The following is a 25288-nucleotide window of genomic DNA, read 5'->3' as shown; positions in this document are numbered from 1 at the left end:
GCTACATCTGCCATTCCTCATGGATAGGTTCCCTATACCTAGCATGTGGGCCTTCCTACGGTGAAAAATCAAATTCCAGCAATGTTATCAGGTCAGTCACTGGGAGAGGCCACAGGAAAAGAACTGTTTGTGTTGGCAAAGAACTTACTCACTGAGTGATATTTATTTCCAGCTCCCGTGGGACACTGATACTTTTTAAACATAACGTATTAAGCTGAGAATGAAGCGGAAAGACATGGAAGGAATCGGAATGGCAATGAGGTCTAACAGTTGGGCAGTGCTGTCCCTGCAAGAAGAGAACCACCCCCCTCCCCCTCCAAAAAAAAAAGAAAAAGAAAAGCACATCCAACAAGCCACTGCCGTGTTTTCCAGAAACGCACTGCCCGGAGGGACTCCACTTCCGGATCCCATTTCCACTTCCTTACTTGTGGACCTTAACAGGAGTTTACTCGTAGAGTAATAGATTAAATTTTAGGGGGCTTTGTAGAGCGTTTATGGTTCCAAGCCAGTCTTTGAAGGACTGGTTTTTCTTTCATCACAATGGCCAAGCCCATTTTCAACCCCACAGCAATGGCCTTTCTGTTGCAGTAGGAACAGCCCAGCCATGGACACTCATCTAACAAAAGCCTTCTGGCCCTGGCTGGTGTGGCTCAGTGGATTGAGTGCCGGTCTGTGAACCGAAAGGCCACCGGTTAGATTCCCAGTCAGGGCACATGCCCGGGTTTCAGGCCAGGTCCCCAATAGGGGGTATGCAAGAGGCAACCATACATTGATATTTCTCTCCCTCTCCTTCTCCCTCCCTTCCCCTCTCTCTAAAAGTAAATAAATATAATCTTTAAAAAAACATCAAAAAAAAAAAACCCCGCCTTCTAAAATGTAAAGAGCCTAACGCTGGGTGTTTAGCATCCAGACTGGGTGCTGAGAAGCTCAGTCTTGCAAATACCTGCTCTCTGAAGAATTCAAGAGCATGAGAGATCTGCCCTAATCGAGTGCATAAAAGAACCAGAAATCCCACGATACCTGGTGTTCGTACAGGGGCGCGTTCGAGGCGTCGTTGTAGTTAAACATGAACATGTTGATGAAGTGGATGAGGATGCTCGGGGCTTGGCGGGACACGTAGACATCGTAGTAGCACCACTTGAAAATGATCATGAAGACCAGGTAGCCAAACAGACACAGCATGAAAATCATCTCCGGGATAAACTGCAGAAGGATGTTGAGCGTTTTCCTGAAGTATCTGGGGGTGGAAAACACACACACACACACACACACACACAAGAGAGGACACTGAGAAAAAATATCAGTCACTGAGTGTTCCCCCCAAAGCACAAAACGTTATTTGCACCCATTCCTCCGGGAAGTGGCAACCCTGCATGGAAGGACGGGACTGGGCTTTTGCACAAAAGACTTGGAGAGGGCCAAGGCCGAAGGTCAAGTCAGGCCCACACAGCGGGGCGGTGATATGACCAAAGCTGGGAACGCAGGGCGCACTCCTGGCACCACGTTCCATGCATGCAGACAGATGGGGGCGGCGTGGAACCTTCCCCCCAAGGCAGGGGTCGGCCGACCACGGCCCTCGGGCTACACTGAGCCCATGACCTGTTTCTGTGCAGCCTGCAAGGTAAAAGTAGCTTTCATATGTTAAAAGGGCTGGCGGGGAAAATCAAAAGCATAATATTGCATGACACGTGACAATCGTGCAAAATTCGAATCTCCGCACTCACACATACAGTGTTTCCGAGCACCGTCACACTTGTCCCCTGGCGTACTGTCGATGGCAGCTGGCACCTTAAACACTGGCATGGAGCAGCTGTGACCACGGACCGTCCGGCCCCAAAACCTCCCCAGTGTTTACCACCTGGCCCTCCACAGGGAAGGCGCACCCACCTCAGCTCACAGACACGCAGTCCCACCCGGCCAAGTTGGGGGGCCCCCACGTTAAAATGCCGGAAAGGGCCCCCGTACCGTTGTTAATTACAGGAGCATTACAAGGACGTCCCGTGATAAAAACACAGGGCGGCCGGAGATGCTGGAGGCCAGCCCGGCACACGATGACACCAAACAGTGTGCTTCCTGGGCCTTTCAGACCGCAGGGCCCCACGGGACCAGCTCTGGACAATGAAACGGGAGCGGAAGTGGCAGATGTCACTTTGGGATGGAAGCTTAAGAGTCAGTGTGGCCCTGGCCAGTGTGGCTCAGGTGGTTGGAGCACCATCCTATGCACCAAAAAGTTGGGGGTTTGATGCTGGTCGGGGCACAGGCCTGGGCTGTGGGTCTGGTCCCCGGCCAGGGTGTGTAGAGGAGGCAACTGATCGATGTTTCTCCTCTCTCTTTCTCCCTTCCTTTCTCTCTAAAATCAATAAATATATACCTTTAAAAAGAATTAACATATAATTGATCACTCTCTTTATTCCATGGCAACTGGCATGTGCCAGCTGGTGGCTGCCCATCCGCCCAGGGACCAGTGCAAGGGTGACAGGAACAGAGCCCCTGGCGGGCCCACAGTGGACTTGTGGCAGGGTCTTGAGCCAATGAGATTTGGGGGTTGTGTATTACCTCCCAATAACCTACCCCATTCTGACCACTCTGTTCCCATTCCACAAAAGAAAACTGTCTCAGAGACAGTAAGCAACATGTCCATGGTCACACAGCCATGAAGAGCTGGAGGCAGTACTTGAACTTCGGGTTCCAAGCCCTGTGTCATTTCTGTGGCCACACACTGCCCTCACCCCGCCCCAGACTCCACGGCGGAAAGTTGCCCGAGAACTCACATGTGGTTGAAAAGGCTGAGAATGACGCCGAACGTCATCTGCACAATCCCCAGGACCACCGACATCTTCATTTTGTAGGAGTTCAAGAACGTCAGTTTGTTGGAAGCCAAGTTCCAGATCTGGTGGAAAAGGCGAAGAAAGGCGTGAGCCTCTAGTTCTACTGGAGTTGGGGGCGGGGACACGATTTCCCCGGAGAAGTCGCTGCGGGAATCACAGTTTCAAATTTCAGTCCCATTGGACTCCTGCATTTTAGGTCCAGAAAAGGACCAAGGCCCTTAGAAAGGCAACTCTGGTGACCAGTGTCCAAACCACTAATGCCATCAGTTAACTGTCAAGTTGTTGAAAGGAAATGGGAGGAAAACCCTACATGACGTTTCTCATGTTCTAAATGAAAGAAATTCTAAAACATCTGGGAGATCCCAAACGTGCCCCCGTTCCCTTGCACAGGTGTAGATCTCTGGCCCGTGAACTCATCCAATCCCATCTTGACAGTAAACAGCGTGTTTTACTTTGAATGTCTGTAGCACCTCCCATTAGAAAGCATCCTCCGGACCCTTCTCAAGAAGCCCCCCCTGTAGCTAATACTTACTAGCACGGCCTTCTAGGAGGCCCCGGTTTGTCAGACTTGCAACGTGACGGCAGGTGTACCTGCCCGCCCTCGGAGAATGACACAGAGAGCGGGCACTCAGAGGGGGCGGCGCCGGCCAGGGTCTCAGGCTGGTTAATGACCTCGGGTTCTTCCCAGTCCCCACCCTCATGCAAATGACGCAACTCCTCCCACTACCTCTGACGCCTCTCACACTTCAGGCACACCCCAAACTGCCTGCCGGACACATCTCGAGGGTTCACCATACTGCATCTCACAGGTGACAGAGTTCCTCTCACCGTCCCCCCTAAAATGACTGGGGGCCAGCACCCACCCAGGCTCAGTCTCCTTGTGCAGTCCCCTGCCCTCTGCCCTGTGCATACACAGCGGCAGGGACTGCAGCTCACTGATAGTTTTTAAAAAAATTTTAATCTATTGATTTTAGAGAGGGAAAGACAGAGGAAAGGGATGGGAAAAGAAAGAGAGAGACATCAATTTGTTGTTCCACTTATTCATGCACTCATTGGTTGCTTCTTGTATGTGCCCTGACCAGGGAGCAAACTGGTAACTTTGACATATTGGGCACAATGCTTTTTTTCACCTGATTTTTTTTAGAAAGAGGGACGGAGAGAGGGAAGGAGGGATAGAGGAGGAGGTGTGGGGGGGTGGGGAGAGAGAGAGAAAGAGAGAGAGGCATCAGCTTGTTGCCCCACTTGTGTATGAATTCACTGGTTGAGTCTTGTATATACCCTGACCAGGGATCGAACCCACAACCTTGGGGTATCAGGACAATACTCTAACCAACTGAGCTACCCAGCCAGGGCTCCCTGATTCTTTCTTTACAATGCCCAGAGTGGCTGCCAGCTAGGGGGACACTGCGGAGGCTGCTGGGAAGCTGAGGGAAGGGACTTCAGTAACACTGGCCACACAGCAGAGGAACCCCCTCCACCCTCCCCGTCGGCCTGGACATCTGAGCTACAGCAGCAGGCTTGGCCCTCCAGGCTCTGCTCGGCCGTTGCCCACCGGGTTGGCCAGCCCCACAGGATCACTCAGCACAGTGCCGGCAGGGTGGGCGGCACCCTGCAGACCCCGCCCAGTCTGACCACCTGACGTGTTCGTGGTTAAGTCCCGGGCACGCACGAAGCTCCTGAAACGTATTTATCCCCTTTGATTCTAACAAAAACCCTCTGAGATAGAGACACCAGTCCCTCCCCACTCCCATCTATGGTTTCACTTTTCTCGGTTTCAGTTGCCCCAGGTCAACTGTGTTCTGAAAGTATTAAGTGGAAAACCCGTAAGTTTTAAATAAATTGTGCCCATCCCGTTCCGTCCCACCCGAGTGGCGAGCCGTCCCTTTGCCTGGCGTCTCCACACTGCACACGCTCCCCGTCCGTCAGCCACTCCGTCGCCGTCTCAGCCATCAGAGCAACCGTCCCGGCACCACAGACCTCAAGGTCAAGTCACCCCCACTTCACTTAGCAGCGGCCCCAAAGCACAAGAGCAGTGCCGCTGGCCATTCGGACACGCCAAAGGGAATCAGTAAAGTGCGTCACTTACGTAAAAAGGTGAGTGCAGTACAATGAGATATTTTGAGAGCAAGACTATATCCATGTAACTTCTATTGCAGTCCATCCGTTATAACTGTTCTATTTTATTATGAGTTATTGTTAATAGCTTACTGTGACTCACTTGTCAGGTAAACTCTATCAGAGGTGTGTATGTGTCAGAAGAAGCACAGTGGACATAGATTCAGCACTGTCCAGGGTTCAGGCATCCACTGGGGGAGTCTTGGAAGACGCCCCCACGAGTGACGGAAGACAACTGTGTAAGTAGCCCTGTTCTACAGATAAGGGAATTTATCTTAATTTTGGGGAGATTAAGTTAGTTAAACATCTAGCAAGAAATAATATAATAGCAAGTGGAGCATTTGTCCCATTTAAGCACCAGAATTTGTTCCGGGTGCTTTATATGTAAAAATCATTGTATGTGCCCTGGCTGGTGTGGCTCAGTGGATTGAGCGCCAGCCTGCAAACCAAAGGGTTGCTAGTTCAATTCCCAGTCAGGGCACATGCCTGGGTTGCAGGCCAGGTCCCCAGTGCGGGGCACACAAGAGGCAACCACACATAGATATTTCTCTCCTTCTCTTTCTCCCTCCCTTCTCCACTGTCTAAAAATAAAATAAATTAAAAATCTTTTTTAAAAAATTATTGAATCTTCTGAGCAACCCTATGGGTTAGGGCTGCTGTTACACCTATTTCATAGATGAAGAAAGAGACACACGGAGTGTGAACTGGCTCAAAGTCACACAACAAGGAACACAAAGGCCAGGATTTAAACACAGGCTGGCTGATTTCAGAGTGTGGGCTTTGAACCACTGCTACGTTCATTTATTCTAAAACACACACAGACACCTCCAGAAAGGCCTCTCAGCTCTGACAGCAAACATTTCGTGGTTCGAGTCAAAGTGAATGCCACACACAGTCCGCAAATGCAGCCGTAGAAACTTACATTACGTAACAATCAAACCCTTTAGTGATATACAGAAGTGCTGACGCAGGTGCAGAAATGTCCTGCTTAAAGGGTATCTCGGGGCAATAGGATGCGGGGACAGAAGAGGGGGGGAAAGACACCTCTTTCTCTTCGTTTTTATAATATTTTCTATAATATGGATTCGCCATCACATACACTATTATTTTATAATAAAAAGACCAGAAATTTTCACACACCGGCATGTTCCTTGGAAAAACATTCTTGCCAACATCCCACCTTCCCCTTTCAGTCCCACGTTTCAGTTTATTTTCCGACCAGTGGGCAGATGACAAAGCGCAGCAGAGTGGGCCCCCTGGCCGGCTCACCCTGAGATGTGACGGCATGCGGGAGCAGCAAAATTCAAAGCAAGGCCCCCAGACCCTAAAACCACCCCCTCTCTACTCCCGCACCTGCACACTAGTCATGAAACTCCTGGGACAGAGGAAGAAGCCTTTCAGTTTGCAAAGATAACAAAACAAACTTGCATTTGTTTTCAGCACTTGCACACCAGCCTTGGAGGACTTTATCTGTGTTGGTGACACTTGGAATGCAAGTGCCCCTGGGCAGCAAGTTCAACAAACTTGGGGGGAGGGGGGGAGTCCTTTCTATGTCTGTTAGGGAGGGGAGACCCAGGAAACCAGAAGAGGAGATGACCCACAAGACAGGAGAGTCCCGAGAACCCACATTAGGGCCAGTCTCCCCCAACTGTCAGCGCTAAAACTGAGGCTTCAGGTTCTCTCCCTCAACAAGAGCTGAGGAGAAGCAGCACTGCCTCTGCCAAGTTCAGAGCTAGATCACTCAGCGCTCATCTGGAGCCCAAGACTGCCACCTGGTGGCGATACGCCCTGGGCTATCCAGCGGGAGTCTCTGGAAATCCCTTCCCATCTAAAGGCTGAGAGAGGAAGTGCCTTCGTCTCGCTTGGCTCAAATCCAACTGAGACAGATATAATAAACAAATCAAAGGTGAGAGCCTTTTTTTCCCTCTCACTTGTGTCAATTCTAGGCAGTAAAATAAAATAAAGACCAAAGTAAGTTCATTTTTTTCTAGGAAAAAAAGGGAGATGTTAACCCACCGCCAGAAAACGCAGAAGTAGGGAACTTGGTTAGGGTGTTAAATTTCAACCTAACACGCACCCTGTCCCAGCAACCCAGGGCCTTTCAAGGAAGCCGTCGTCAACCACCAGGGCGTGACTGACGGAGAAAGAGGCAGGTGTCTGGGGAACCAGAGGGAAACCGGCCCAGGGGAAAAGGATCTGGGTAAAAGATGCAGGTGGTGCGCTTCCTTGCATTCAGCGCCGTGGGTCACAAGAACCTCCAGTCCGTGAAATTCTACCCAACATAAGACTGTTGAGTTGAGAGGTCCTTCCTTTCCCTCCACCCGGAGGGAGGTCTCGGCAAGACATCGAACGAGAAACGACTTAGGCCAAGGGGGCACCCTTACCGGGTCGATCCCAAATGGGTATGGGTTTCCGGAGTACACTCCTGGCACGGCGGGGTTCAGCTGTAAAAGCGGGTTTGCTTCCAGCGTGTCCATGCTACCGGAGGAGAAAGGAAGATAAAAACAAAACCAGTGGTCAGCCCGAGGTGGGGGTGGGGGGCGGGGAACACTCTGGTGCCACCCCCCAAATCAGTTCACAGCCCAAGCGCTGGTGCAGCCCATCCACTCGGGGCATCCGGTCACCCCAAGAGCAGGCGCTGAGTCCCTCTGTGCGCCAGGGACGGTCCAGGGGCTGAGGCGGTGGAAGTGACCGGTGAGCCCCCAAGGAGTTCACAGTCTGAGTTTTCAAACCGCCCTCAGCCCGATGGGGTGTGTGCAGTGAGGAAAAGTCACGCTCCGCCAGGAGAAAGGAAGGGGCGGGGACGAAGGACCCTGCGGGAAATGAACCCCAGCCCGGGGACAAGCCTGGGACAGCTGTCCCGGCAGCGCCTGGGCGCGAACCCCGGAGGAGTGAGCTGGCTGTCACACGGGGACCCCGGTCTCTGTGAAACCTAGTCCTTCACAGCCGGGGTCCACTGAATGCCTTTCAGTCTGTGTCCCAGTGTTACCAGGAAGCACAGCACGGAGCACACAGCTGTCGAGGGCCCGAAAATGAGTATCTGAGATGGGGAGGAGCAGAGCACCCGCCGGTTTGACAGGCCGTGTGGAAACGCACCCCCTCCCTGATGCTGCTGAGGGGCGAGAGGGTGTCCGGTCCCAGGCGGGACACAGAGGGAGTCTGGCCGCGCTGCCCAGGCCCTCGCTGCGCAGGGAAAACGCCGGCCCCTGTCCTGACCACACGCCTCAGGGCGGACAGCTGGCTTCGTCAGCAGAGCTGTGTTTGTGGGCCCACGAACCAGAGAGCCACCCCGACCGGAGGGAGCCGGCCTGCTCTGGGCTGCTGTTGGCGTAAACACTCTCACGGAGCACCAGCGCCAGACAAGGCCACCCTGTGGCCGCCATGAATCGGAACACAAACAAGACCATTCCACGGCCGTATCCGATATCAAAACACGGACAGATCAACATAAGGACGTGGTCCAAACCACAAGAGCGACCGGAAGTGACCTCTGTCCTCGCAGTCAAACCCTCCAAGCCAGTCCTTTCTCACGCCCTCCCCCGCGGTGCCCACGGTCCCTAGGGGCGTGCCCTCCCCTCGTGGAGTCGGCGAACGCAGGTCCGGGTGACGACAGGCATGCACCCAGTGCTCCTTGGCTAAAGGTCATTGTGACATTGTCCCTAGTCAACTGCCAGGGAAAGCGAGCCCAAGACCTAGCTTGTGGCCGGCGACCAAAATCAGCTTGCCGTGTCCTTTGCCGCTCTGATGGACGTCTGCACTTCTCTTTCGCCTCAGCTAACAAGGTTCTGCTTTATGCCACCGATCCCCGGGTGCGCGGCTGAGCACCCCTCAGCCTGGGCGTGGCCTCCAATAGCCTTGAACCGGGGCAGAAGTCACCTGCACACGCCCCAGAGAACAGCACTGTGACCGCCATTTGCAGAGTGACAACACGCCAGTTGACTCGGTCCCTCAACCATCCCAGCCCGGGGCAAATAAAATTTTGTGTTGCTAGTTTGGTGAAACTGTGCTGATGTAACACATTTCAAAGTCCATCGTGGAGCTTATTAGTTTCGATCTGAAGAGCAGAACTAACTAGTTTGTCTTTAAGTTTTTAAAAGTTTTGTTCTTCTAGGTACCCCTTCAAGATACTTACTGCAAAGCCAAACAAACAAACAAACAAACAAATTTTAAAAACCCAAAGCAAAAAATACCATCAATAGAATCATCTGTAATCCTGTAAAATACTTTATTCTTAATTTTATTGACCTATTTACTGTTTAACATCCCTGCCCTCTACTACGGGGACCATGGACCCGGCAAGGAAGCCAGCGGGGCAGGCGTCGGAGCCCCTCGGCCCGCCCACACTGCAGCGCCACCCTGAGCCTGCCTGCACCTCCAGCAGCACCAGGCCCCTCAAACGCACTCAGGAAAGCTCCGAGTCAGAAAGAATCCGGATCGGATCTTTTCTACTGAAAAATGTCTGGATGAGACTGATGGTTTATTCTTATTCTCTCCCCCACTAAGGATGTCAGTGGAGATTTCAGGGAGCAGGTAAGTCCCCTGAAGTACCCTGAACAGAAGCTTTAGAGCCCTACCCTGCTTGGGGGAGGAACCAGGGGGAGCGAGGTTGCAAAAACATCTGCGCGTCTCTGTCTCCATTTCCTTCTTGTCCTCTCTTGTCCTACCTTCCACTGGAAGTGTCAGAGGGAGACAGAGAGACCTCAGGCTGACCGGAAGAAGCTGGGCACGAGGAAATGTCACCTGTGACTTCCAGGCCTTGCAAACTGGCCCTGAAACTACAGCAGTTCATATCTCAGGTGTGTGACTCGGGCAGCCAAAGATCACAGGTTGTCGTGATTTCTATCTGTGTCCTTTGCGGCCCCCTCTCCTCCACCGCCCTTCCTCCAGCCGACCTGCCTCTCAAACTCAAAAATCTTCCCCCTCCCCCACTAAAGTTTCCATTCCTGAAGTGTTGGGTTTCCATTCCGAGGACCGTCCATCTGGTCAGCTGCACAAAAGAATCGGGCGATGCCTCCGGAGATGCGGTTGGTGGGGATGTGGAGGGCACCCGGGTCTCAGTCTTCTGCAGCCAACGCGTCTCGGCAGCCGCCCCCCTGCCCTTCCCGCCTCACTCCATCACCCACAAGGCAAATTCGGGGAACCAGGACTGCAAAACTGACCATCACCTCCTTTGCTTTTAACAGGCTGCCTGAGAAGTTGAAGGAAACCCCCTTCTGGAGAGTGCGGAGCCTTGCGTGCTGGAAACCAACCAGTTCCATAGCTCAGCGCCTGCGCCGGCCTCTCTTAGAGCAAAGCCCAAGTCCTAGGAGCATGGATGTCAAATAAGTGGAGGCCTGTACCATGCTCGTGGACAGGAAGGATTAGCATCAGTAAAACGTCCATACTACCCAAAGCAATCTACAGGTTCAGTGCCGTCCCTATCGGGACACCGAGGGCATTTTTCACAGGTGCATCCCTTCACACGCACGCCAGTTCCCTGGCAGAGCATGGAGCATGTTACACGCCACCTTCTCCTTCGGGGAGCCTGCCTCTCCAGCTGCTACCAGGACGCCCCACTTACACCTGCCCATGCTTGTTTTCACAGAAGTGCCTGGTGCCTGGCACGTGCTCCATAGCTGAACGTAAGCTTTAAAACCTGTTTCTGTGCATTACAGTTACCAGCAGTTACTGGGGACAGGGCACTGGGTCTCGCACGCAGATGAGGAAACGGAATTATTTGTTGATCTGTAGGCGCACCTCTGAGCCGAGCTAGGTGTAGACTCGCCCAGCCATGACAGCTGTCACCAAGGCCACCTGGAAGGCCAGGGAATGACCCACTGCTGTCTGCGCACTTACTTCCACGTGCCGTTTCTGAACATGGGCCGCACGCTCCAAGAAGAGCCGAAGATGTTGAAAGCCTTGGAGAAGCAGTCGTTGTAGATGAAGCCCGTGTAAATGGAGAAGATGCCCATGAGGAGGATGAGATAGCGCCCGTGGAAAAAGGTGTTCCAGATCTGCCTCGGGGACACAGAGGGGACGGCGGTCAGGGAGCTCTGCCCCGGACCCCGGGGGAGTGTGTGTGAGAAGAGGTCCCCACAGCCAGGCACGCGGGCCCTGTCCAGAGGGGCCACTAGGGGGACACAGACATCAACACAACCCAAATGGCAAGAGAGCACACGCATCCTGATTTCCCTGAGCTCCTACAGGTAAGTCAGAGAAGTCCTGGGCAGGTAATTGCTTACTGTGGAAATAAAACATATAAGCATCATATTCTTTTTTGGGGGAAGGATTGATTTGATTTGATTTTTACATATGTTTTTTGATCTTAGAAAGAGAGAAATGGAGAGAGAGAGAGAGAGAAACATCAATGTGAGAGAGAAACATTAGTTGCCTCCCATATGTGTCATGCCCAGGGATAGAACTCACAACGTAGGCATGTGCCCTGACCAGGGATGAAACTCACAACGTAGGCACGTGCCCTGACCAGGAATTGAACCCCCAACCTTTTGGTGTATGAGGCGATGCTCCAACCAACTGAGCCACACTAGCAAGGGCTTTTTTGTATTGATTTTCGGGGGGGTGGGGGGTAGCACGGAGAGGGAGGGAGGAAGGAAATATCACTTTGTTGTTATACTACTTATTCATGTATTCATTGGTTGATTCTTGTATGTGCCCTGACTGGGGATCGAACCCATAACCTTGGCGCATCTGGATGATTCTCTAACCAATTGAGTTAGGTGGCCAGGGCCAAGCTTGGTCTTTATGATCAAAACCCACTCTAACCCTCATATTCTCCAATTCAGCCTTGGACAGAAAATGTAACTAAAGCAGAAACTGAGGGCTCACCTATAACAGAAGGGACTTGAAAATGGGTGGCTGTTGCCTCCAGTCTTTCCAGGAGGTAAGCACTGAGCTGGCCTCACGTGGCTGCTAAATTGTACAGCAAGTCACATCTGTACTCCTCCTGGGTCTTCACTATAAAGGTGAGTTTCCGAGTCCACTCCCTAAGAAGAGAAAGTGCTTTGCCCTGATACGGGGTGATACGGAACAAGCTTCCACAGAACTGCTGAGTGTGGCTTGGGGACTTCAAATATTTATCGCAGGAAAACACATCTATTAAAATGCGTGTCGGGAAAAACTGTATTGGTCACAGGTTGATTTATCACTAACCTTGCCTATGATGAACTCACTGTGACATCACTGAACTGCCTCTCGTTAAGTCAGCCAGTGAAGAACGACTGTAGACGGCCTTAGAATCCAGAACGCAGCCAAAGGCCTGTTCCCACTTTGTGAGATGCGTGAGCGGGGGCCACAGAGTGAGGTCGGCTGGTTGTCTGGGAAACGATGCAGACCCGTGAGCTGCCTCCACCCTCACACACACTTCACTCTGTGAGGGAGCTTCACGGGAGGTGTAGAAGCTCTGGGTGTGCAGACGAAGGCACAGTATTTGGGATTTCCCAGTGTCTCTTCAGGGTGCTGATCACGGGCTTGTGGGAAAAGGGCTTTGTCATAAAAAAAAATATCTGTGACAGTTGAAGTGAAGAAAAGGAGGCTACGAATTAATATGCACTATTTGATCCCAATTTTTGAAAATTATGTATTTGCCCTGGCTGGCACAGCTCAGTGGACTGAGCTCGGGCTGCGAACCAAAGTGTCGCAGGTTCGATTCCCAGTCAGGGTACAGGGTACATGCCTGGGTTGCATGCCATGACCCCCAGCAACCGCACATTGATGTTTCTCTCTCTCTCTTTCTCTCCTCCTTCCCTCTCTAAAAATAAATAAATAAAATCTTTTTTTAAAAATTATGTATTTTTGTGTAAGCACAGAAAAGAAACAGGAAAGATGATACAAAAACATGAATTGTGTTTTTCTTCTAGGTAGATTGCTGCATTATCCCAATTTTTAAATGAACATATATTGTTTTTCTAATTAAAAAAAAATCAATGTTGTGGGAGCAGGGAGGAAAGATTGACGCCTTGATGAGCAATGTACAAAAAAACAAAACAAACAAACAAAAAATGCTAAAAGGAACTGCACCAACCCATCAAAGGATATACCTTTGGCCAGGAGTTTTTATGTTGCATCTTGACCCTCTTTTACTTCCCATTCTTCACTTACTTTTTACAAAAACATGTTATTTCTGTGGTGAAAACCACACACACATTTTTAACATTCTACTTATCATTTCAGGGAGACGAGGGGAGACGTCTGATGGACACCCACCTCGTTGTCTGTCTTCTGGGCGAGCAAGCGCCTCTCGTTGAGGACCATCCAGAGGGCCGCCAGCAGCATCACCGTCCCGTGACCGCAGTCTCCAAACATCACGGCGAACAGGAAGGGGAAGGTGATGATGGTATAGGGGGCTGCAGAGGTGAGACCCACAGCAGCCTGAGTTCTCCCAGCAATCCTCCGGGCTCCCCGTGAAAGATTATCGTGCTCCTCGGGACACACCGGCTCCCTTGTGTCTTTCTGATCCTGCCATCTCTCAACATCCGCACCCCTGGTGCTTGCTTGCTTGGCTCCCACATGCAGTAGCTCCCCAACAAGTAAGCCTCATTCTTCCCCACCTTACAGATGAGCTGATTTGGGAGCGGTTAAGTTACTTGCCCAAGATCATGAAGTTTAATGGGGTTTAAAATCAGTTTTCTATGTGCTTTCTCTTTTCTTTCCGCTACTATCTTTTGTCGGTTTCTCTCCCATTCACATGTACCACATACCTCCAGCAGTTACTCATGGGACCCTCGACCTATGGGGCCCCTGCATTAGGGGTCATAAATTAGATTGGGACTCAGGCTGGACAAGAACAGCACCATGAACTGCTTGGCTAATGGGCATCTAGTCAACCTCTTTGTTTTACAAATCAGTCTACGAATATCACAAATATCTATGAATATTTATGTCACTAAGAATCCAGTCTTCTGCCTCCAAGTCCTGTGTGTTCCCTCTCTGCCACGTAACTCGGAGACTGAGAAGATGCCTAGAGATGACCCTCACTGAATCGTTAAGGAAGCAAGAACCACATCGGGCTGCCTGATAAGGCTACGGCGTAAGGGGGGACAGGGGAGATCTTGACAAGGAACACGTCTTTCACTAACCACTGTTCCAGAAGACAGTTCAGAGCATTCACGAACCAAATAAGATTTTAGGAGTCGCCGTGTTAAGCAGTTCGCCTCCGAGGCTGCCACTGCAGGGGTAAATCTTACCCCATTTTCATTTCTCAAGCTGCTCGGGTGTGCAAGCTACCAGGCCCTTTACCTGGGTTTATCTCCCGGTAGTTGCCCACGCCATAGGCATCCACAATATTCTGGAAGCCGGCTGTGAATTTGTTGGTCCTGTTGAACGTGGGAGGAGCTGTTTTCGATTGCACTGCTGTCAAGATGGGGGCCATGGAGGAGCCACTTAGTTCCTGCAAAAAGAGCACGTGACGAAAACGTCAGAGGAGAGCCAGGGCTGGGTATCGGGACATGGATCACAGACCAGCCCCTGCCATCACTTACCGGGGGAACGGGGGCGGGCGGGTGATTTCTGGACCTCTCTGAGACTCGCGATCTCTCCGGTAAAAGCTCATACCTTCCTACTACTCATCTAACTTGCCTTACAGGAGGGTTGTCAAGAGAAGATTCCGTGGCCATTCCCACTCTCCCGCTCTGGAAATGCATATTTATGCCTCAGCCCTGGGCCTCTACTCCTCCTTTCCCTCCACGGACTCCCTCAAGAGCTTGCCCAGTTTCTGAATTTCGTTTCGATCTTCCAAATGACCCTGACCCACTCCCAAATTTAGATTCTTTTTTAACTGCCTGCCTAGGCTTTCAAACTCATCCGTCTTAGCAACCCCACATAATCCAGAAGCCTAGAATTGAACAGCATGACTTGCCCCAAAGCCAATCTTCTTTAGCAGTTTCCGTTCTCCCAATTCCTTCAACTTCAGAATCCAAAGACTTTTCCCTACTGGTTCAGTCACCAGACTCCACATCTTGCTGATTGTCCCTTTCAAATCCCTCTCTCTCCCACAGCTCCCAGCCCGTCCCAGCCTCCCCATCTTCCTCCACCTCTTCCCCTGGCATTTACCTGACACTCCAGGCTGTGTAATCCTCTAATCCTTTAATAAAACAAAACAAACAAAAAGCACCACGGCAGTCCTGTTACCCTCCTACTCAGAAATCCTCAAAGAATAAACCCAGAACTCGCTGCCTTGTAATCAAGACTTCCTCACACCACTGGCTTAATCCTCCATTCACACCACTCCTGCACCCCACGGCTTCTCCGTGGAAATCAGCCAACCCCACACAGCCACGTCCCCCGTTCGCTGGTCCAGGTGTGAACCACTCTCCAAGTTCACTGCCCAGGAACCTTCTGGTCACTCCAGACTGCAAGGGCACTGACCACCTGCACCCTCAGGGGGACTCAGCGCCGCCTCCAGGAGCGCTCGCCAGCCCCTACCGCGCCGCCAGGCAGCCTTCACAAGCCCCACGTCAGAGACGAGAAGACGAAGGCACAGAGAGGCTGAGTAACCTCCCCAAGAAGCGGAGCCCCCCAGTCTGTGATTCTGCATCTCCCACGGGTGTGATTATGACATCCTTGAGGCCAGGGACGGTGGCTTCCTCCTTTATTTCTAGCATGCCCCCCAGCAGCAGCAGACATAATACTAGCATAGCTCGAGTACTTTATTACATTTTATTTATTGATTTTGGAGAGAGGGAGGAAAGGAGGGAGGAGAGGAGAGGGAGGAGAAGAGAGGGGGGAGAGAAGGGGGAAAAGGGAGAGAGAGAGAGAGAGATTTGTTATTCCACTTGTTTATGCACTCATTGGTTGATTCTTGTACGTGCCCTGACTGGGGATCAAACCTGCAACGTTGGTGTATCAGGATGATGCTCTAAGCAACTGAGCTACCTGCCATGGCTCTAATTATTAATATTTTTTGCTTACCATTGATCACAATAGCTCTCCCCCTGTACTTGTTTCCTCATCTCCTACCCCCATAGGGCCTTCTACTCCTATCTGGGGAAATACTTTGATTATTTCAGAGGATGAAGAAACTGCATAAACAGCCCTAAGCAGCCTTGTAGCAGCTGGGCCCCTTCGTGATTACGGACACCACCGTTCAGTGAAATCCTTGCACTCAAACAGCAACTCCCTGACGGCCCTTCGCTCTTCTCCACACACTGGATCCTGTCGCCCACGGTGGGGATAAAATCAGCTCCCTCAACTGCCAGGTAGCCCCTCAGGGCCCACCCCACAGCCTCCCCTGACCTTCTTCCCATCCCTTTCATCACTGCGTCCTCTCTCGAGCCGCCAGTCTGCAGGTGGGCCTGCTCTGCTCCACACACTCCCCCCTACCTCTTCTGACCGCCTTTCCTTGGTTCAGCTCCCACGTCACCTCCTCCAGGAAGGCCCCTGCCCTTCCCAGTCCAAGTGAAACACTCTCTGTAAGTGCCCCCTTTGGGTAGTTACTGGACCATATTGTGAAGACATTTAAATCCTGGCTACAGGACCGTAGCCAAAGTTACTTCCCCTCTCCACGCCTCAGTTTCCTCATCTGTAGAGAGGGGAAAGACAGCTCCTATCTCCTAGTCCATCCAGGCCTTTACCCTCAGGCCCTTTCAGCCTGAAAGCTCTTTCGCCCACCCACCCCAATCTTCCCACGACACTTTGGGAAGTCAGCCCCCATGCCATCTATCCAGAGGGGCCCCTTCTTCATCAGGGGCTCTGTAACAGTCTTATAAGGCCGACAAGTTCAAGTGCTGCTTTGACATCATTGGGTCTCACAGGGCCCCCAAGGCCAAGCCACAAGTTCCTCCGGTCTCACCAGATACGCCAGCACTGAGCAGGCCAGGCTCCCTGCCCGGCTCGTTCTCCTACCGGCCCGACCACCTGGTCGCACCCCGCCCAGTCTTCAGCCTGACGGGTTTCGCCTCCCAGGAGAGCACTCAAACAAGCTCCTCACATCCTACCATGGGAACCAGGGGTCGCCCCCGCCCCACGCCTGTCACTACAGAGCCAGCCTCCCTCAGCCCCTGCCGGTTCTCTCTGCTTCCCGGGACAGGCCCCGAGCGCAGCCTCCACGTGGCCCTGCGTGGCACGCAGTGTCCTTCCGCCCCGGGCATCCGTGACTAGTCAGCTGCTGCCAGTCTCCTCTGTCCAGGGTCAGGTGCCATGTGTTTGGCCACCTTGTGCTATTTAGGGCGCAGCCTGAAATCGCAGCGGTGATGGGCGTGCTGTCTGTCTGTCTGTCTGTCTCCCTTTCCAGGAAGGCGGGCAGAGCCCTGGATCCGTTCCCGGTGCACAGGGAACGTCTGGATTGGTGAGTGACCAGCGCCGGGAGAAGCAGCTCCCAGGGAGCTGTCCGCCCCTCGTGGCTGTTAGTACAGGTGCCCGGTTACATTTCTCTCCGGCCACCCTGTGACTTTATGAGGTGGGGAGACTGGTACCTGCAGTCACACTGAACTGTGGGGTCACGGTCAGAAGGGGCAGGCACATCAGTGCCCACTATACACTCGCCGAAGAAGAGAGCAAAGGTGAGTGACTGTCAAACGCTGAGCAGAAGAGGAGTTCCCAACATGTGCCCACCACCGGGTCACCCACTGAAGATTCAAAGATGAAGGTGACAATCCTCCCAGCAAGTCACTTGTGAAGTTCACGGGACTTAGGAGGGAGCTGGCGAGGCTGGACGGGACCGACCTTTCCCCTCCCCTGCTGCGCCCGCCGCTCACCATGCCCTGCTCCAGCGCCTTCTTGATGCGCCCGGTGTCCGCCACGGGGAACCAGATCTCGGCGATGATGCACTGCTGGGTGACGTCGATGTTGCACATGTTCAGGGTGTGGTAAATGGCCTTCATCTTCTGCACCCTGACGGCCCAGGAGTGCCAGCTGCCCGCTGCCTCTTGCAGGAGTCTCTGCCGGTGAGACTCGGTCTGCGTTATCACCTGGGCGGGAAAACAGGGAGTGCTCGCGGGAACGTCTGGCAAAGCTGCACACAGGGGGTCTGTTTGGCAGCCACACGGCTTCCTTAGCACGGCCGCCCCCCCTCCCCCGGCCTGGCCTTTAACTTTCATGAGCAGCGTAGCTCCCCAAGTTTCAAACCCTTAGGAAAAACTCTTCCTGTTCTTCTAAATTCCCTCCAGTACTGCTGTTACATGTTCAATACTGTCTCTCTGCTAAAACAGTTTCAAGTCCTAATCCCCAGTAGCAGTGCACATGATCGTATTTGGAAAAGGGGGCTTTGCAGATGGGATCCAGCCGAGATGAGGCCAGACTGGAGCAGGGTGGGCTGACTGCAGACGACGGGTGTCCTTGTAAGAAATGGGGACAGTGGCACATGGCGGGAAGAACACCTTTGTGCTGGAGGTGAGACTGCAGTGACCCGTCTGCAAACCAAGGAGCGCCCAGGACTGAAGATGCTCTTGTCTGTTAGGGCGACTGTCATGAAATGCCACAGACTGGGAGGCTTACCAGCCACAGGAATGCATCCTCACCGTTCTGGAGGCAGGAAGAGGTCAGGCTGCCAGCGTGGTCGGGGGAGAGCCTGCTCGCTGCTGGGTTGCACACCTCAAATTCTATCCTTGCATGGGGTGGTGGGGGGGGGCAAGCAAGCCTCTGCAACTCCTTTTATAAGGACACGAATCCTGTTCATAAAGGCTTTGCCCTCATGACCTAATCATCTCACTTACTCATATCATCACCTTCAGCATTGATTTCTATGTTTGATCGTTTGTTTTAGAGAAAGGGGAAGGGAGGGAAAAAGAGAGGGAGAGAAACATCGATATGCAAGAGATACATCAATCAGTTGCCTCTCGCCCGCAACCCAGGCATGTGCCCTGACTGGGAATCGAACCGGTGACCTCGTCAGTTCACCGACCAGCACTCAATCCACTGAGCCACACCAGCTAGGGCAGCATTGGGATTTCAACCCATAAGTTTGGGGGGAAACCAGAGATTTAGATGATAGCAGAACAGGCAAGGAACGGTCTGATCCTGGAGCCTCCAGAGGAAGCTCAGCTCCGCTGTCACCTTGATCTCAGACTTCCGGCCTCCGGACTTGTGAGAATAAATTTCTGTTGTTTGAAGCCACCCCGTTTGTGGTGGCTTGTTACAGCAGCCCCAGGAAACTGATCCGCCTGTTAAAATGCTTTACATACATAATCTCCCCAATAAGTGGCAATGAATTAACGAATGAAGCGATGAATGGCCCACAGAGAATTTATTTAATGGAGTTAGTTTCTGTCCCAGTGAGATAAAAGGTAACCTTTACACGTGGCTGCAGGAGCCTCACTAAACATAGCCTGAGTTCAGAGTAGCTTCTGTTCCACTCCCCGCAGGAGGCATTTGGGGGAAAGGGCCACTCGGGAAACAGCTTCAGGGAAACACAGTCTCCCTGACAAGGGACCGAGGGGGAATAAAGAGGATTAAAGAAATCAAACACAGATTTTTCTGGGGATGTCCGTTAGCCTGAGAGTTCTGAAACACACACATAACTCCGAAAGGCGGTCATTGAGGATCTCGACTGTGCCGATCGATCACCAGCCACGTGGAGATGTTAGAATTTTAATTTAATTAAAATGAAACAAAAATAGCCCTGGCCAGGTGGCTCAGTCGGTTGGAGCATCATCTCATACACCACAAGGTTTGGGGTTCGATTCCCGGTCAGGGCACACACCTAGGTTGTGGGTTTGATCCCTAGTCGGGGTGGGTTCTGGAGGCAACAAATCAATGTTTTGCTCACTCTCTCCCTCCCTTCTTCTCTCTAGAATCAATAAACATATTCTCAGGTGAGGATTTAAAACAATTAAATGAAAATTAACGTTTGGTTTCTCGGTTGCACAAGCCATGCTCCAAGGTCACATGTGGCACACGGGTGTCGCCTCAGACACGCAGCCTACACGGCATTCCCACCGCCACAGAGCGTTCTGCACGGTGGTCCCGAGGTGGGATTCGCAATACGAGAGGGGCTGGCCACTCTTCGAGATTCCGCCCAAAGCTCATCACAGAGAGTGCTCTCGTCGTGCAAGTGAGAGCGCCGCCCTGCGGGACGACGGACTGACGAGAAGCTCTGACTCTGGGGCGTGTGCACACGGCAAAACCAGACGACCGTTCTTACAGAATTAATCGGTCGATTCAAGCAACTGGGCAATTCAGCGGAAAAAGAATCAGTCAGACCAGTTGTTGCACTTAATTGGCTACTTCGTTGTACCACAGAGGAGGCCAGGCTGGCAATGAAGGACTCCTGTCCCCAGACCACAGTGGCCTCGGGCTGTGGTCCGTTCTAACCCCAGACAAAGCATCACTGATGTGAAGAGTCATCGCCTCCAGCCTCTGGGACGGTTTCTGAATTATGGAATCTTCTGCACCTCGAGCTGCAAGGGCCGAGCTAGCATCCCAGCTGGGTTCCAGCAAGCGCCCCAGAGGACGGGACTTATCAATGGGGCAGGGCAGAGGTAGCCCCCGCGGCAGTGCCTCCCCGATCCTGCACCCAGACCCCACACTCACCGTGACTAAATCTTCCAGCCTCGCGTTGACACCCGCCAGCATCTCCCTGCGCTCCGCCGCAGGCTCTGGGCAGGGGTATATGGTGGCTCGAAACCTGCATTTGATGCAGTGCAGAGGGGCATGTGGTTATCGCTCAGAAGCACTCTGCATGTCCTCTTCGGCTGGATCACTATCTGCTGGCTCTGGTGAGGTGGCCACCTGTTCCTGCAAAGCCCTCTCTCTCTGTGTGGCTGACAATAAATGAGCCCATTAAAGGGTCGCCACCACGGAGCTCGCACAATCTGAATTAAAGCCGGGGGCTGTTATAGGAAAGCTTCATGCAAACAGTCAAGGCTATGAGCTGTGTGTAAATAAGTCCACACGCAAGCTTAACTTGTCCCTCCCCCACCCCGAATTCATTCATGCACTAATGCCCTTCTTTACGGAGTAATTTCTGCCTCGAGGGGCTGGCTACAGGATGGCTCTGTTAACATTAGAAGCAGCCTGCCCAGCATGCGGTTTGCCTGTGAGCAGAGACGAACCGAAATGGTTAAAATGTCCGTTTTTAGTTACCTTCAAGTGTTGCCTATTTAGGTCCTTCTTGTTCCTACGCCTACGGCTACTAAAAGTTGGTTGCAAAAAGGAAAAAGGACTCATGGACCGGACAACAGGGTGGTGATCTCAGGGGGGAGGAGGTGGGTGGGGGTGGGAGAGGGTATAAGGGGGATGAAGGGCAATGGGGAAAAATACGATAAAAGATAAATTTTAAAAAGTCAGTGGCGTGTTTTGCACTCTCTTGCCACATGTGGGAAAGTTATTCTAAATCCCAACACAGACCTGGGAGCAACCCCAACCACTGCGCATCTGTCGGCCCCCCCCTGCCCCCACCCCCGCCCCGTCCCTGCCGGAAGAGCCCTGAGGCTCGCTTACCCCTCACAGATCTTCTTGATCTTCTGTCTGAGCTGCTCTCCTTGATAAAATATGATGAACATGTTCTTCTTAATTTCTTCTTTCTGGAAAATCAGAACAAGTAAAAAAAATCAATTTTTCTTTCTACTTAGACTACAACCAAAATGTGAAATTCTGTTTTTAGGTTTTATTTTTTTTTAAGATTTTATTTATTAATTTTTTTAGAGAGTGGGAAAGGGAGGGAGGAAGACAAGTAGAGTAACATCAGTAGGTGGTTGCTTCCCACATGCCCCTAATTGGGGACTTGGCCTGCAACCCAGGCATGTGCCCTGACAGGGAATTGAACTGGCGACCCTTTGGTTCACAGTCCAACACTCAATCCACTGAGCCACACCAGCCAGGGCTAGTTTTAAAATACATATAAATTTAAAACTGGAAAACTTCAGTTTCTCCCACAATTCTGGTGGCTGAGGTCATAATTCACGGTGGCTGAGGTCAAGGCTGCAGAGGCAGGCTGTATAGGGCCAGCAGCAGGGCCAGCGCAGCCCTAAAGGGGAAACTCCACTGTCAGTTTCACAAGTCGGATCCCAGCGGGGCTTGTAGTCAGAGATGCATGAACAAACAAGCAGACGTCCAGAAGAGGGTCACCAGGATCCTGCACGTCTTACAGTGGAAACAGCTGACCCAGCTCCCTGGGGCTAACTCACACACACAGACATTTCAGGGGTGAGCAGGTGTTTGATGTTTAACAAAAGGTAAAAGCCGTGTCTAATGTTTGACTCACATAGCTACTCACATCCATCTGAGCACTGATGAAGTTGCAACTTTAAAGTTCAAGCTTGGCAATTCACGAGGAAGGGAAAATATTACGACAGACCCAATGAGCTCATCACGTTCCAGCCGGGCCCTGCGACAGGTGCGAACCCCGAGAAGCAGCCACTTGCCAGGACCCAGCGAGTGCCACGAAGATGCCCACCCCTTGGAGGCCGGCAATCCTACTTCCTAGAATTCCTATCATGGAGGTAACTCAAAACGAAATAAAAATCTGCACACTCGTGGCTATATTCTGGAGAAAAGCTGGAAACAAACTGTCCAAAAATAGACAGCTCGGGTCACGTCAACTCAATGGAAATTTTAAGCATCAGTTGGAAATGGTATCAAACTCAGTCATCTCCCTGGCAGCTGCTCACTGGAGCAGGGGAAGGGGTGTTTTAGGAATTGGGGAGCTGCCTGCTTGACACCATTTCCCACTGCTCCCTCACCCACGAGGTCCACCCCTGGGCCTTCCTGAATCTCTGAGGTTCTTTGGCTCCTGGATCCACCAGCGAGGGGGATCTGTTCTGATCTGCCCGGTGGGCCTTCAACGGCAGCAGGCTAAAGCCATCTGATTCCGGATGCACAGTTTAGAAATACCCTCCCAGCCACTGCGACCATGACCACGACCTGTCACAACTGGATGATGGACAGAGGTGGCTCCATGCCAAATTCTAATACGTGTAAAGAACAGTAGTCACACAGAGGGAAACATGCACTGCCTGCAGTGAAGGGAAGGTGGGAAATGATTCCACGTTACTGCTGCAGCCACATTAAATTATGCCTGCCTATCTATGGCTATGGACGAAAGCAAGACAGCACAAGAGGACAATAAAAATAAAATTAAAGTAAAAATAAAAATAGCCCTGGCTGGCGTAGCTCAGTGGATTGGGTGCGGGCTGAGAACCAAAGCATCACAGGTTCGATTCCCAGTCAGGGCACATGCCTGGGTTGTAGGGCATGACCCCCAGCAACTGCACATTGATGTTTCTCTCTCTCTCCCTCTCTCTCTCTCTCTCTCTCTCTCTCTCTCTCTGTCTCTCTCTCTCTCTCTCTCTCAAATAAAATAAAGTAGTGAGGGTTTGTGGGTTTTTTCTAATAAGTTTTCATCTTATTTTAAATTGTATTTATTTCAACTATGAAAGTGTTTTCTATAAAATAAAACTTAAAAGCCACTGCTCTGGAAAAGATGATGACTTTTAGAAATAAGCTTGGCTTCTCGGAACCAAAGTATAAGTGGATTTAAATACCAACCGGACGGCTAGCGGCCCCGCGCCGCAAGGAATCGCAATGAGTGTGTGTCACTCAGGGAAGCCCACCCTCGGCATCCCCATGGGAAGTGTGTGGTTTGCCGACCACCACCAGCAGTAAGCGTGTTAAGTAAAGCGTGGGGGGTCTCTCGAGCCCCACCACATACCCACTGAAGCAGAATTTGCATTTTAACTAGATCCCCAGGTCATTCTTTTTTGTTTTTCTTTAAGATTTTATTTATTTTTAGAGCAAGGGTAAGGGAGGAAGAAAGAGAGAGAAACATCAATTGGTTGTCCAACCAGGGACCTGGCCCACAGCCCAGGCATGTGCCCTGACCGGGAATTGAACCGGTGACCTTTAGCTTTATGGGAAGATGGCCAACCCACTGAGCCACCCCAGCCAGGGCCCTCAGGTCATTCTCACACTCATGTGCATGCTGAAGGTTGAGGCACACTGGCCTACGTAGTTAAGTTCCTTGTGATAAAGACACAGCCACTGCCTAGCATGGAAGGAGTATAGCTAAGTTTCCTGAAGGAATGAGGTATTAATAACAATCCCTTTGAAAGGGATGAAAAAAAAAGTGGGGGGAAGGAAGGAGACAGACACTGATTTCACGGAACTGAAGACTCGCCATCTGCAGGAACGAGGCCCCTTGGGGGAGGGCCCCGGGAAGGTGAGGGGCAAGTCGGCCGCAGCCGGAGACACCCACCGTGACAGGGTCCTCCAGAGCCACGTCCATCTCGCTGAACTTCAGGTAGACGTTTCCCCGGCAAATGCGCCACAGCAGCCTCTCAAAGGAAGCCATCCTCTCCCTGTTGATCACGCCAGCCGTGAACCTGGGGTCAGCGGGCAGAAGAGGGGACATTACAGAGACACAGGCAGTGGGGTGCAGGGAGAAGGCTCTGGGAGAGACCCGAAAAGAGGTGAAGCCATCGAAGGACCACTTCCTTCTGAGCAGGAGATGCTGAGACAGGCCTGCCTGGCAGGGGTCACAATGCCACTCTGCCTCCCAGCCCTAATGTGTCCCAAGTCCCTTGTGACCTCCTCCTGTGTTCTCTGTCGTGGTGAGGTTTCCTTAACCGCCCCGATACTATTATTCAATTGTTTGCAACTACAAATGTGATGGACTTTTCATGACGGCTTTGTAGTGAAAGGAAACAGATATTCAAAGTGCTCAGCACGTTGGCCTCTGGGTATTTTTACAAATAACATACTAAGAGTGAAACACACCCATGGATTTGTATACATCTTTCCTTTGCCATCACTCAGGTATCTAGATAATTTCTGACCCAAACCCGACACCTGAACCTTCAAGATGGTAGCTTTCACTGGTCTATTATTTTAAATGTATGTTGATCCTATATTATTACTTTGCAGTCAAATATCTTCAGTAAATATTTTTTCTTTCTATTTCGAATTCAATGCCTAGGAGCTCAGATAGCAGGCCATCCAGCAACCACCGAATAAAACCCTAGAATCGCGACACTCAGCACTCTGAGCACTTCACCGGTTTTCCTCGTACACCGTGTGAAATCCCACCGTTCTGAATCACCACACATTTCGACAGCATAGTCACATTGTATCACCGCCACTTGTGAACGAATCGATGGTGTAACTATCCCATTTCTCACTGCACTTCAACTTCAGGGTCAAAATCTGTTTTATTATCAAATCCATGTTTCCCCGGCCCAGAGGCCTTGTTCCAAAGCCAGAGAACAGTTTAAAAAAAAAAATCCATCAAAATGATTAGCCCCGCATCCTTCCCACGTGGGGACAATACAAGCACTGCACTCTCCTGGCTCAAGGATGTTCGTGTCACCATGAACCAGGTAACAGGACCTGTGACCCCAACAACCTAATAAGGTTACACTAGGGTTTACTACTGTGTGGAGTAATTCACGTGAAATTGTTCTCATTCCGGTGGCTGTCAG

At 51.6% G+C, this 25288-nt stretch overlaps 1 protein-coding gene across 6 annotated transcripts in view; it reads right to left on the bottom strand.

Annotated features, from left to right (window-relative positions):
* The window catches only part of ATP6V0A4 (ATPase H+ transporting V0 subunit a4), a 66837-nt gene that overhangs the window by 11632 nt on the left and 29917 nt on the right, over positions 1 to 25288 (bottom strand). For all 6 annotated transcript variants that reach the window (XM_045855696.1, XM_045855700.1, XM_045855699.1 and 3 more), the window contains 10 exons: positions 24067 to 24193; positions 21315 to 21397; positions 20406 to 20499; positions 17633 to 17845; positions 14178 to 14328; positions 13146 to 13285; positions 10779 to 10936; positions 7328 to 7421; positions 2772 to 2890; positions 1021 to 1237 (listed from right to left, as the gene is read on the bottom strand). In XM_045855696.1, the coding sequence (XP_045711652.1) occupies positions 1021 to 1237; positions 2772 to 2890; positions 7328 to 7421; positions 10779 to 10936; positions 13146 to 13285; positions 14178 to 14328; positions 17633 to 17845; positions 20406 to 20499; positions 21315 to 21397; positions 24067 to 24193 (1396 nt within the window). The remainder of the gene's footprint in view (positions 1 to 1020; positions 1238 to 2771; positions 2891 to 7327; positions 7422 to 10778; positions 10937 to 13145; positions 13286 to 14177; positions 14329 to 17632; positions 17846 to 20405; positions 20500 to 21314; positions 21398 to 24066; positions 24194 to 25288) is intronic.

The sequence above is a fragment of the Phyllostomus hastatus genome, unplaced genomic scaffold, assembly GCF_019186645.2.
Source record: "Phyllostomus hastatus isolate PE091 unplaced genomic scaffold, TTU_PhHast_1.1 phas_scaffold_114, whole genome shotgun sequence".
In the NCBI taxonomy this organism is placed as follows: Eukaryota; Metazoa; Chordata; class Mammalia; order Chiroptera; family Phyllostomidae; genus Phyllostomus; species Phyllostomus hastatus.
This window is presented reverse-complemented; position numbering and strand designations above follow the sequence as displayed.